Below are 13,276 nucleotides of genomic sequence, written 5' to 3'. Positions count from 1 at the left end.
GCAATCAGAAATCTTTTCCCCATATCGGTACTTGTAGACCATGATCAAGTCACCTCTTAACTGTCTCTTGGATAAGCTAAATTCTCCCTCTAAATTTTTCTCCCTGTACTTCTCAATTCCAAAATGACTGAAAACTGGCTATGTAGATCACTAACTTAGAGGGAAAAACACCCAGCCTCCTTAACTGTTTAATTCATACAAATAACTCATGTAAATACTTTTTTGGAAAGTGAAGTATTACAAGGCTTGAAAAGTCCTCAAGCATGTTTGGCAGCAGACACCACTTTAATTCTGGTGTTCCCAATTTACAGATTCCAGGAAGTTTGCTTTGGACTTCACTATTGCAATGATTTAATGTGAAGGGTGCTCCAGTTCTATAAATGTTGTAGCAAAAAACAGGAAGACAAACAGTTGTGAGCAAGTAATTTTATAGCCATGTTTCTGACCATGAAAGGTAGCAACAACATCCTAGAAGTTTATTTGTTTTTCTAAAAAGTCTTATTGTAATATAAATGAATGGTATATTTACATGGGTCAGCGGTGCGGATAAATCATCTTTAGAAAGGTGTTCTGATAAACAAAATTTCTGACTGGACTCTGCTAAATATGCTGTTGTGTGACATAACTCCAGTTATGCTCCATGTACACTCTCTACACGATTTCCTCACCGCCACCCCCACATCTATGGAAACTACTCTCCCCCATTTCTTCTCCTTCCTCCCTTCTGCAAAGCATGGTTGTGCATTAGGGGATCATTTTAATAGTATTTTCAGGCTGATATTATTCATTTTTATCTAATGCTACCAAAGGCTATAATGTTTACATTTTTTTAGGGCTGTCGATTAAACCACAGTAACTCATGAGATTAACTCAAAAAAATTAACTGTGATTAATCGCACTGTTAAACAATAGAATATCAATTATAATTATGGATATTTTTCTACATTTTTATATTATATATTGTATTCTGGGTTGTAATTGACATCAAAGTGTATATTAATTTTTCATTACAAATATTTGCACTGCAAAAATGATAAATAGAAATAGTTTTTTCCAGTTTGCCTTAGACAAGTACTGTAGTGCAATCCGTCATGAAAGTGCAATTTACAAATGAAGATTTTTGTGTTACATTGTTTTGTTTTTGAGTGCAGTTATGTAAAACTACAAATCCTACCAATCCACTCAGTCCTACTACTTCTTCTGCCAATTGCTAAGACAAACAAGTTTGTTTACGTTTACAGAGATAATGCTGCCCTCTTCTTATTTACAATGTCACCTGAAAGTGAGAACAGGCTTTGCATGGCACTTTTGTAGCCGGAATTGCAAGGTATTTACATGCCCCTATATGCTTCAGCCATCATTACAGAAGAAAATGCTTCCATGCTGACAACGCTTTTTAAAAAAAATAATGCATTAATTAAATTTGTGACTGAACTCCTTGGGGGAGAATTGTACGTCCTCTGCTCTGTTTTGTCCGTATTCTGCCATATACTTCATGTTATAGCAGTCTCGAATGATGACCCAGCACATGTTCTTCATTTTAAGAAGACTTTCACTGCAGATTTGACAAAATGAAAAGAAGGAACCAATGTGAGATTTCTAAAGATAGCCACAGCACTAAACCCAAGGTTTAAGAATCCGAAGTGCCTTCGTGTGGAGCATGCTTTCAGAAGTCTTAAAACAGCAACACTCTGATGTAGAAACCACAGAACCCGAATCACCAAAAAAGAAAATCAACCTTCTGTTGGTGGCATCTGACTCAGATAATTAAAATGAGCATGTGTTGGTCCACACTGCATTGGATTGTTATCGAGCAGAATCTATCATCAGCATGGATGCATGTCCCCTGGATGGTCGTTGAAGAATGAAGGGACACATGAATCTTGAGCGCATCTGGCACGTAAAGATCTTGCAACGTCGGCTACAATGGTGCCACAAGAATGCCTGTTCTCACTTTCAGGTGACACTGTAAACAAGAAGCAGACAGAATTATCTCCTGCAAATGTAAACAAACTTGTTTGTCTGAGCGATTGGCTGAACAAGAAGTAGGACTAAGTAGACTTGCAGGCTCTTAAATTTTACAGTTTTATTTTTGAATGCAGTTATTTTTTGTACATAATTCTACATTTGTAAGTTCAACTTTCATGATAAAGAAATTGCACTATAGTACTTGTATAGGGTGAATTGAAAAATACTATTTCTTTTGTTTTTTTACAGTGCAATACTTGTAATCAAAATAAATATAAAGTAAGCACTGTACACTTTGTATTCTGTTGTAATTTAAATATATTTAAAAATGTAGAAAACATCCAAAAATATTTAAATAAACGGTACTGTTATTGTTTAATAATGCGATTCATCGCACGATTAATTTTTTCAGAGAACCCTTGCTTGAACTGTGTTCTGTACCCTGTTAAAGTCTGTTTCAAAACAATTTGCTCACCTTTACTGTTAAATTAGGCTCAGTTACAGCATTAATAGTCCGTCTGCCACCACATGGCTTTCAATATCTCAAGCTCTTACCAAAGAACAATTAGTTGGCGGGGGGCTAAAAAAAAAAAAAAAAATCACATCATGGTGAAAGTATGAGGAAGCCTTTTAACCCGAGAAACTGGGACACAATTTATACCGTATGAACGATCCTCCTTTTCCTCCAAAGAAAACCTGAAAATTAGTATTTTGGAACATCGTTTACAAATATTAGATCATTTATACCACCACTGCGTGTTACTTCATGGGGTGTCAAGTCAGTATAGTCTTTAATCAAAACCAGATACCTTTAAACCTGTAAGTATTTAAATCAAGATAGGATCTCTTTCTAAAAGATATGCTATAGCTCTAACAAAAAAGTTATGGGTTTGATGCAGATATTACTGGGTGAGGCTCTTTGGCCAGTGGTATGCAGGAGGCCAGATAATCATAATGGTCCCTTCTGATCTTAAAAATCTATAGGAAACCTTAACTGGCTACAGTTTACCTGCATTAAAATTAGAGTGATTCTATGTTATTGTAAGGGGGGAGGGGTTTCGCTCCCATCTGACTTTCCATACAAAATGATAGTGTTGTACAGGTAAAAAGTCGGGGGTAGCATTCAAGCATATTTTTCATTTGACTATGATAAACACGAAATCTAAGCCCCACAAAAGTGAAAATCCTGTAAGGATTAAAAAAAAAACCACTATCACGTATAAGTGCAGTAACCAGAGCCTGACACAGAGAGTGCTTCACTTCCAAAAAATCAGCTACTAGCAGGACTTCAATTGGTAAGAAATGCAGAAAAATGAACAGTCTTCTGTAAAGCCTGATATGGCCCACACAAGCATAATCCAAAAGACTTTTTTATTTTTCATAGAATTATAGAAATGTAGGGCTGAAAGGTACCTTGAGAAGTCCTCAAGTCCAGCCCCCCTGTGCTGATCATCCTTGCTATGTGTTCCATTCTTAAAAACCTCCAACGATAGGGATTCCACAATCTCCCTTGGAAGCCTATTCCAGAGCTTAACCATCCTTATAGTTAGAAAGGTTTTCCTAATATCTAACTTAAATCTCCCTTGGTGTAGATTAAACCCATTACTTCTTGTCCGTCCTTCCTTCCGGGAACACGGAGAACAATTGTTTGTGTATATTTTCAAAAATTATACATTTCAACAGTACAGTTTTTAAAAAGTTTCAGTTCAAACATTAGGTACAACTTGCTGCATTTCACCTTATAAAGGCTTTTTAATTTCTACTCAATCTTATTGCTCCCTTCTCTTGCCCCACACTAAAAAATAAGCTTGATACTTGGGGGGGGGGGAGGGAGGAAGATATTTTCCCTTATTTATTCATGAAATATAAACCATAACTGTAGAGTGTAACAGTAGTTATTTCAGGCATTTTGAATCTGAGACACATGTTCCTCTTCTAATACTCTCTCAAGTAGGCTGAGGAAAGAAAACAAGCTCATAAGTGAGAAAAGTGATCCAGAATTAAAAATTGTAAACAGCGTTTGATATATTGTTTGACTTGTCAAGAGGTACAAACAGTGATTTTTATTTTTAATGTCAATATGACCTTCAATAAACATTACCTGACTTTCCAAGAACATCTGTCCTGTTACAGTGGCAGCAATACGCTCCTGCTGTTGTTTTTGAGCCTGAAGCATGTTTTGCTCAACAGAAAGGTTGTTCTCCAGAGCTTCCAATTCCTCCTGCATATTAAATAAAAGCAAAGTTTGGTCATACCAACAGAGTATATATTGTTTATACATATATATGTGCTTGACTATCATTACAATAGGAGCCTGTGCACCACTAATTCACACAGATGCCTGTAAGTTTTCATACTCTCCTAATGAAGCACATCATAAAGATATAAATAGGTATGTTTTTCAGAAGAGCTGCGTGCTCATAGCTCTCGTTGATTTCATCTGGAGATGTGGATGCTCAGCAACTCTGAAAAATCAGGCTCAATATATTCTGTACCTTTCAAGCAGACAAATGAACTAGCCAGTAAGTTAAAGGAGGCACACAATAGCTCTGCCGTAAGTCTATTCAATAGCGTCCTTTAGAAAAACAATTTAACTGGAGATTAGTTGTATAGAGTGAATAGTAAAGTAAGGAAAAACAAGTACCATTACCAAACTAATATCTTGCCACTCATTCACTGCACCTTCCCTGTCTTTTTTGGTTTCAGCATTCTGATGAATAGTCAGCTGCACTTCTTCAGCAGCATCTTTAAAGAGGTTCTCTGTGGCCTCATCATCTCCTTCCTTCTCCTGTTCTGTAGCTGCTGCTTCAACAGCCAATGTCTCATCAGGTTCAGAGGGAGCATGTGATGTTTTAAATATTTCACCTGGAAACTCAGTGTCATTACTAATTTCACTGTCGACTTCAATAAAGCTACCTGCACAAGGGGAACGGGGAAAAAAAAAAAAAAGCAGCACAATTTCTTCCTCATTAAGGGAAAAAAAATACCATACTCGACTCCTAAGATACATTAATGTTTGTTTTTTTATTTTCATTGGACACAATGCCATGCTCCAGGACTCCTCTGGGCAGACCCACTGTTAGATGTTCACATTTCCTACTTCTCTCTATCACTACCTAAGAGCTTTTGCTGCTCTCTCAGTTTCTGTAGTAGCTTTTTTTGTTTCAAACTAGTGATGTCCTGAAAAGACAAAATTAAAATATTGATTGTCTCAACTGGCTTTACATTTCTTTATTTCCTTATAAGATTGATACTCACATAGAATGTGAAAGTTTGAGTCTTTATAGTTAAAATAAGACAGATTTTATCTTTGGAAATATCAGCAATTGGCCTTTTTTTATTCATTTAGCTTTTAATAATTTGTATTGAATTGATGAGAACTGCAGTTTTACTTTCCCTTCCACTCAGTGCAAAGTTTTCAGGATTAATGCTGATAGGAATATAAAAATACAGCTATAAAAATAAAGACATGTGATTTAGGAAATTTTAAAATTTACACTAAAAGTTATTAATTTATTTATTTTAAAGGGAAAAAAGGAACTAGGGAGGGATGTGTGCGCATGAATACATATCTATGTTTTTCCTATTGCATAGAACTCCACCCCCCCCCGAAAAAAATCATGTTAAATAGCTTCTGTATGGTATGACTTCTGCAGAGCTTTTCTAAATAAATAAAATAAAATATATTTGTGCAATCCTGACTGAGTGAAACTATGGTGGGGAAAACAGATTTTGGTTTATGTATGGCATTAGTCCTACCCTCTCACAGGAACCTCTGTCTTTTTAGAGGTGGGATTAAACAGAAGAGATCACTCATTACTCTGCATAATCTTATTTTTAAATGAGTAAAAAAATTGTGACAGCATGCAATGAAAACACAGAAGATTAAACATTTTATTTTCAGTTTTAAATGCATTGTTTAGGAAAACAAAACAGTTCAAAACTAAATGCTGGTGTAGGTCTTTAATGACAGGAGCAAGCATCTGAATGGCCTCATCCCTCAATGAATCTCCCTCTTCACCACTTCTATAAGAAGGAAGCTTGCACCAATGAATCCAGCATACATGAGGGGAATACCATCCTTCCTGCTGACCTCACAGTTCTATGGGTAGGGAAGAGCAGCAAGTGTCTTCCAGATTCTACACCAAGCCCACATATCAAAGTATCTTAAATTAACTTATGCTGCTTATCTCTCTGCCATGGAATTTCCTTACCCCTTCAAGGTGGGATCCAGGTGCAGCAGACAGGTAATAACCTAGCAGCATGAGCCAAATGGTTCATGGAGCTAGGGGAGCTAAAGTGGCTGACCATTAATACAGTTTGCTCAAATTTAGGGAAAAGAATGGTAAACTTTGCCTTCCCCCCAAAGAATTATATGAAACTACAAGCTGAAATTACAGGTTTCAATTACCCTGAATAGCAATAATGTTCACAGGGGAGAATCTAGCCCAAAGAATGTTTATTATATAGTGGTGTGGGTGCATCGTTACCAGTTTAAAGGTCAACCTTTCTAAATCCTCTAAAATTGACATACAGAGTCAGATTTCCTTGAAATTTTGGTGTATCTCAGGTTGCAGGATTAATGGCACAAATTTGGAGTCATCCAAGCCAGGGGTTCTGGAGATAAGCCCTCTCAAAAAATGAGATTTAAAAAAGGTTTCTAGGTGGGTTTTTTTTTTTTTTTTTTTTTTTGCCTAGAGCTAGAAATGAACCTATTGATGAGATATGGGTCAAAAATGGTTTCACACTGCAACATTTTACCCAAGGCAGCACATGGTACCCACTAAATCTTTACGGGATCCCAATAGCAAACATTAAAAAGATATATACATGTTTACACTGTACATGTACCAATACAGAGAAAGAACTAGAGGATTTCCATTCCAACTATTTTTTATGCCTTAAAAGATCAAATCTTGTAAGTGGTCTAACATCCAAATGTTTAGGTAGATTGCTTTGAAAATTGGTATGCTTCATGAAGGTTCAGAGAAGCAATAGTGATCCAAACAAATTTGGGTTCATGACCAAAGGATTCCTCAGTTACAGCCCCCTCTGTAAAAAAATTTGTTTTCTTCTGTTGCCTTGGTTTGTTAGACTGAGCTAGGAATTAACTACTAGATGAATCACAGACCTCTCAAATCCTGTGACCTCACCCTTCAATTAACATCACTAAGGATAAGGATATCACAAGCCCCCAACTAAGACAAAAGGACATATGAACCGAGTGGCTGTAGATTGCTACAATTTGTGAATCACAAGTGGCAACTTTATTCTGGGGGGGGAATGTAATCAAAGTATATGGGAAAACAAAGACATGTGAATGCTTCCTGGGAGAGGAGGGAAGTGGGAGAGAGGAAGAAGAGTGGGAATAGGGGTCAGAGGTGTTTGAGGCTGCAGCCAGGAGAAGGGGTTTATGGAGAAGGAAATAAATGGGGATGGGAGGTAGGAGAGGCAAGGTTAGGAGCTCAAGTGAGAGAGGCCTGGCACCCCTCAGCTCTGTCTGCACCCCCAATGCACCTCACAGCTCTGCCAGCACACCCTCACCTCCCTGCACTCCAACACTATTCCACTATAAACAGTTTTCCTTGGCTCTAGGCACTGCACTGGAATCAGGTTATAGGAAGGGTGAAGAAATAGCAATAGAACTCTTTTTACACCTGGGAGTGAAGACTTCAGAGAAATGCTTGCTTGTGGTGGGAAGACTTGGATACAGTAGTGAGGAGAGGGCAAGGTTGGATGGAGGAAAGCACTGAATGAGTCAGGGGAATAGTTGGGGAGGGATGCTGAAGCAGGACTGGTCAGACGTGGCGGGAGGGCACGCATGGAGAGGATTGCAGCTGGCTCAGTATGCTAACTGTAGGACATGATCTATACATCTACCTAAATGAGTACTAACTCCTATCAACTTCATTTCCTGTTCAAAAACTGAGGCAATTCAATGGCAAAAAAAAAACCCCTACATTAATGCAGAGTTAAGGCTGCTGGTGATATGTTGTCCTCCTGCAGAACACAAAGTTTAGCAAAACTCAAATGTCTGAAAACTGGGAAACGCTCATGTATACTTAACTTGGTCCTCTTTCATCAATGCCCAATATGGCCTGTTAACAACCTGCCAACCCCACAGCTCCCAAAATGTACAAGTTGTTCATCTCCTTTTTCAACCATTCTATCCATAGGGTTCCACTATTAAAGCGCAGAAAGAGGGGGAAAGGTTGCCCACACCACCTTCCTTCTACCCTCTTTGAGCACTGCATTACTATGTATGTAGCACATACTTACAGTGGCCCTTGGCACAAGATTCAGGAGGTTCCAGATCCTGGTGTACACTCACACACTTAGCCATCTCCTCAGAGAGAACAACATGTAAAACTTAAGGACCACTTCACAGCATTTTACAGCTCTCTTACACTTACTCTCAGAATTCAAATTTCACTTTCATGTAACCATCATGTAAGTGTTAGAATCCTCATGTTCCCCCTCGTTGCTGACAATGCCCTTTGTAATAATACTTCTGTGCCCTGCTAATTACACAACATATACACAATTCTGCACAGAAATGATGCATACTGCATCCTGAAGGTACACGTGCAGCTCTTCCATTAGCACTCTCACCTCAGTGTGCAAAACATAGCTTTCCTCATATCCTAATCATTGCCCTGTCACACATATCCATATGTCACAAACATACATTACTTAGCAGGCTCAACTGCTGCCTCCACCATTTAGTGCAAGTACACCTAACACGCTGACTGTGCCTGGAGTGTATGCAAATAATTCCAATTGACTAATGCCAGGGGAACGTGGCATGGTCAACTGCCTTTCCCTCCCCCATAGCGTTAGATGGAATCCTGTGGGTGAGAGAGAATGAGTGGACTGTAAAAGAAGGTGAACAGATTACATATTTCGGGAACTGTGGGGTTGGCAGAGTAAAGGTATCTGTGTTAACAGGGTGGATTTGCTGAAAGAGGGCAGAGTTAAATATGCATGTGCAGCCTTAACTCTGCAGTTCCTGGTTTTCAGATGTTGGAGTTTTGCTCAACTCAGCATTCTGCAAAGGCACAACATACCACCAATCAACATTAACACTGCGTGAATATAGATTTTTTGCCATTGAATTGAATCATTGGTCAAAATGTTAAGATATCAAATAACAGCTGACGTATACTGTTAGTTTTTTGTTCCCAGAGGATCAGAGAAAGTTTTATATTAAAATAGGAGGAAATCAGTTAATTATCAAGATAAGATGTATTTATATGGTCCCAAATTTACTGAGCAAACAATTAAGAATGCATCAAATTTGAGGTTCTAATACCAAAATCAGACTTGGATATGGGACAGAAGTGTTCTTCCCTGACAAATTAAGTTATTACTGAGCCTAAGATCTATTATTTCTATATAAGGAGGCAAAGTGTTTCTCGACCCTGGTCTCTTTTTCCAGGGACTAAGATGATCATGTCAAACCACTGGATGATTTCAATCTTAGAAAAAATAAATCATATTTGTCCGAGTTCTGGCAAATCCTAGATTACCCACTTATTAACAGTTTATAACATGTACTGTTTTAAATGAATATAACATTTAGATACCTAAATACATTTTGTTAGTCAAATGGCTACTTAACTCTTGCAAGATCACAACCAAGTACAAAGGATGATCTGGGTATTATTCTTTATACAGAACACTTTTATATGAACAGTTCTGTCACGTCTACTGTGCTTTGCTACATTGCTGTTGCTAGATTTTTGTCAAGAGAAATTTCCAAATAATTAATTTCTCTTTGACAAATCAGAAAGACTGGAAACTGTTGGAATATTAAGCGTAGTATTGCTAAGTTCTTCTGATTTATAAACCAGCATCAAAACAAGACAAATTTGGGAATGATCTCTGAAATGAGGCTCATCATAATTAGAGCAACTGTCAGTCCCTCTTCAGGAAAATATTGATTTGTGATAGAGAATAAGAAATCATCATTTTAATCGAATCCTCTCATTTCAAATTTACAATCTAATAAAATTACTTTCCCATACAATTAAAGTGTAATAAAAATCCCATATTAAAAACTGCTTTGTATCAAAAACAATTTAAAAACAAAACAAAAAAAAAAGAAGCACTTCTTCCTGTCTACAAGAGATTATATATTTAAATTGTCAATAAGGCCAAATTAAAAAAAAAAAATCATACATAAGATGTTCTTAAAATACATCTGTGTCTCTATTAGCAGAGGGAAATGCAAGTGTCACATCAGTAGACTGTGAACTCTTCAGGGTAGGGAATCAGGGAATTCCTGTGCATCTGTTCAGCAATTAGCACAATGGGGCTCTAATCCTGATTGGGGCCTTGGCTACCACAATCAAATATGGAAAAAACCAGCATGCTGCACGTACCATCTGAATCACTCTCTTCAGACTGTGATTTCCTTTGTACTCTTGCCGCATTAGGATTTGCTATTTCTGGAGTGACTGAAAATGGATGCTGTAGATCAGGAGTATTCTTTTCTGCTTCTGGAAAAAGACACTCTACATTTTCATATTCCACATTGTCAGAAATTTCTGTAGTTTCTGAATGAATCATAGCTACTGAAGTGGTCTTTGTTGTGGAATTTATTAGTTTCTGCATGGGAATATTCATGTTTTCTTGCAGAGATCTTGAGTCCATTTTTGAAGTGTCCTCTTGTTCATCTTCTGTCTGTTCTTTATCTATTCTAATGATTTCAACAGAGGAATCATTTTTAACGCAAGGTGTGCACACACCTTTAGATACAGGGATTAAAAAAAAATCTGACGTACGTTTTTGGTCTGATTCACCATCTTGAATAAGGACAGCGTTTGTTGAAAGATTTGTAGGTAAAAGTAGCGACTCTTTTCCATCCTTAATTTTAGAAGCCTCATCTTCCTCATCTGAGCTACTAATATGATCCTTCACCCCCGACATTTCCATTTGTATTCTATCAGCGCTAGAGGTAATAACTGCTCTCACATCATCATCACCACTACCACCACTTAAAGCTTGCTGAATAACCTGTAGTGATCTTGGTGATACATTGCCTTCAGCTATACCGGGACAGAGTGTGGCTTGGTCCAAATTCAGCTGCCTTTTATCTTCATCCTCTGGCTCCTCTTCTGAGCAGCTTTCTAACATAGCTGCCTGTATAGCAAGCAAAGTTCTGGGAGAAGGTGGTGCTCCAGCTGCATTGCTAGCCTTCTTGGTCTTTAACTTTTCAGGTGAAGGTGGCTTGGTATTAGCATTCATTTCATTATGTATTTTATCAGGTATGTTATATTCAGGTCCTGGGGAAGAATGCCCAACTGAAAGAGTTTCTAAGTGTGTATTGGTGGCTTCCTTTACTTGAATACCTGAAAAAGAAAAAGACTGCTAAGTTTCTTCATACATACTGTTTATATATTCTTTTTCTTTTATAATGAATTAGATTTAAAATCCTAAGAAGCGGGTGGTTGATAATCAAGTCTTTTATTACTCTATTTCTCTGCAATTTAATAATTAAGTTAGTGTTATAGTTCATTATACTGAAAGTATCAACAACTCTTTTATCCGGCACTTGACTAACTGGCAAGCTCTATAAACCGGCATTTCAGATCTGCACTAAAAGTCTGGTTTATAGTGCGGTTGGTGCAGGGCCAACAGGGAGCTGGGGCATGGGAGGGGCTATGGGGCATGCTCTGGGAGTGAGTTTGGGTCCAGGAGGGAGCTTGGGGCAGGGGGTTGGAGCACAGGAGGGGCTCAGGGTGCCATATGGAGGGGGCACTCACCTCCGATGGCTCCCCATCCTGGCTGTTGCTGGCGGAGGCACAGCCAGGGAGCTCTGCAGGCATGCTACCTTCGTCTGCCCTCCCCAAGTGTTGACTCGGGGGCTCCCAGCCCATTGGCCGGGAACTGCAGCCAATGGGAGGTGCAGGGGTAGCACTGGCAGACAGAGGCAGCGTGCCTGCTTACAAAGCCGCCTAGCTGCACCTCCGCCAGGAGCTGCAGGGACAGGGAGCCACTTGCGGGGAGCTGCTGGATGTGAGCACCCCCACATCAGCACCCCAAGCCACCTCCCACGTCCCAACCCCCATCCCAGGGCCCGTGCTCCACAGCCCTTCCTATTTCCCTGGCCCGCACGCCCACCCCGCACTCCAAACCCCTCCCTCTGAGCTAACTGGCATTTTAAATTTACCGGCACCCCCCATTCCCTCTGTATGCCGGTTAAAAAAGCCTTCACTGTCTCTGTTTCTATATATGAAACTCATATTTCTCAGCAGTATATACAAGACAAACAGCAATACAGAGTGCCCACACCCAATGAGAAATTTCAGGAACTGAAAAGATAACATTACAATACCTTTTATCAGAATGTAATGAGAAGTATCTTCAGAGACTACCCTCTTGCTTTCCACTTCTTTCATGAAGCCCCCCTCATTTTCATATTGGGTTTGGATTTGGCCTGAGTCCTGATGACTCATCTCTTTTTCCACATGTTCTATGTATCGATTGAGGTTGTTTTTTTTAAGCAAACCCTTGAGTTGGTATTGTGAGAAGTCATTGGACTCCTTAAAACAAACAAATTAAACATGAAATGAGCCACAGTCTAATTAAATAAAATAGAATTGCTGAATTTTTGAGGCAAATGTATTCATTGGGCTCTGGAGGAAACAGCTGTGTTACGAAAATAATATATACATCAGTTTCTCTACATCTCATCACTTTCTGACACAGGACCTTTTTCTGTTACTGATTGCAATTCACAAGGGACTGACACATTAACAGGATAAAAATAGGTTAATTAGTGTGACAGACTGACAATATTCTGTAATATCCTGAACCTTATGGAATGAAGTTAAAGTTTAACTTAATTAATCACATTTATCAAATTAGTGGTAACACCTTTGATGTACATCCTATTAAAAATGCAATTGTGTATGTGTTACTGTAGCACTGCAAATACCTTCTCTCGTGAGGGAGAGGGGTGCTAATGTACTTCCTCTATTATGAGCCCCCCTGAAGGATAGAGTTCCAAGGACTGGGTCTGCCAGAATCTAGGTTAAGTTTGCAGTTAATTCTGGTAAGCTTAATCACATTCTTATAGGGGGTTTTTTTGTTTGTTTTTTATTATATTTTACTTTAAGAATAAAATAGACTTGCACAGGATGTGCTACCTGATAAGAGTGATTGTCAACAGTTACATGTTATCAGTCTCTGAAGAGAAACAAAGCAGATGTCCTTAGGCAACCTGTCTGTGCTGGGAAATAGACAGTGAAGGCAGGGAACTGTGCAGCTTGGGAATACCAAGGTCAGAAGGGAGAGAGATGCA

The 13,276-nt window shown here is 38.6% G+C and overlaps 1 protein-coding gene across 4 annotated transcripts in view; it reads right to left on the bottom strand.

Annotated features, from left to right (window-relative positions):
- ERCC5 (ERCC excision repair 5, endonuclease) overlaps positions 1 to 13,276 on the bottom strand; it is a 33,082-nt gene that overhangs the window by 8,154 nt on the left and 11,652 nt on the right. For all 4 annotated transcript variants that reach the window (XR_006277804.1, XM_043504732.1, XM_043504734.1 and 1 more), the window contains 4 exons: positions 12,308 to 12,515; positions 10,353 to 11,321; positions 4,619 to 4,884; positions 4,070 to 4,189 (listed from right to left, as the gene is read on the bottom strand). Coding sequence is in view for 3 of the 4 variants with exons in the window: in XM_043504732.1 (XP_043360667.1) it covers positions 4,070 to 4,189; positions 4,619 to 4,884; positions 10,353 to 11,321; positions 12,308 to 12,515 (1,563 nt within the window). In the remaining variant the exon portion in view is untranslated. The remainder of the gene's footprint in view (positions 1 to 4,069; positions 4,190 to 4,618; positions 4,885 to 10,352; positions 11,322 to 12,307; positions 12,516 to 13,276) is intronic.

This window comes from Dermochelys coriacea, chromosome 1 (genome assembly GCF_009764565.3).
Source record: "Dermochelys coriacea isolate rDerCor1 chromosome 1, rDerCor1.pri.v4, whole genome shotgun sequence".
NCBI classification, from domain to species: Eukaryota; Metazoa; Chordata; order Testudines; family Dermochelyidae; genus Dermochelys; species Dermochelys coriacea.
This window is presented reverse-complemented; position numbering and strand designations above follow the sequence as displayed.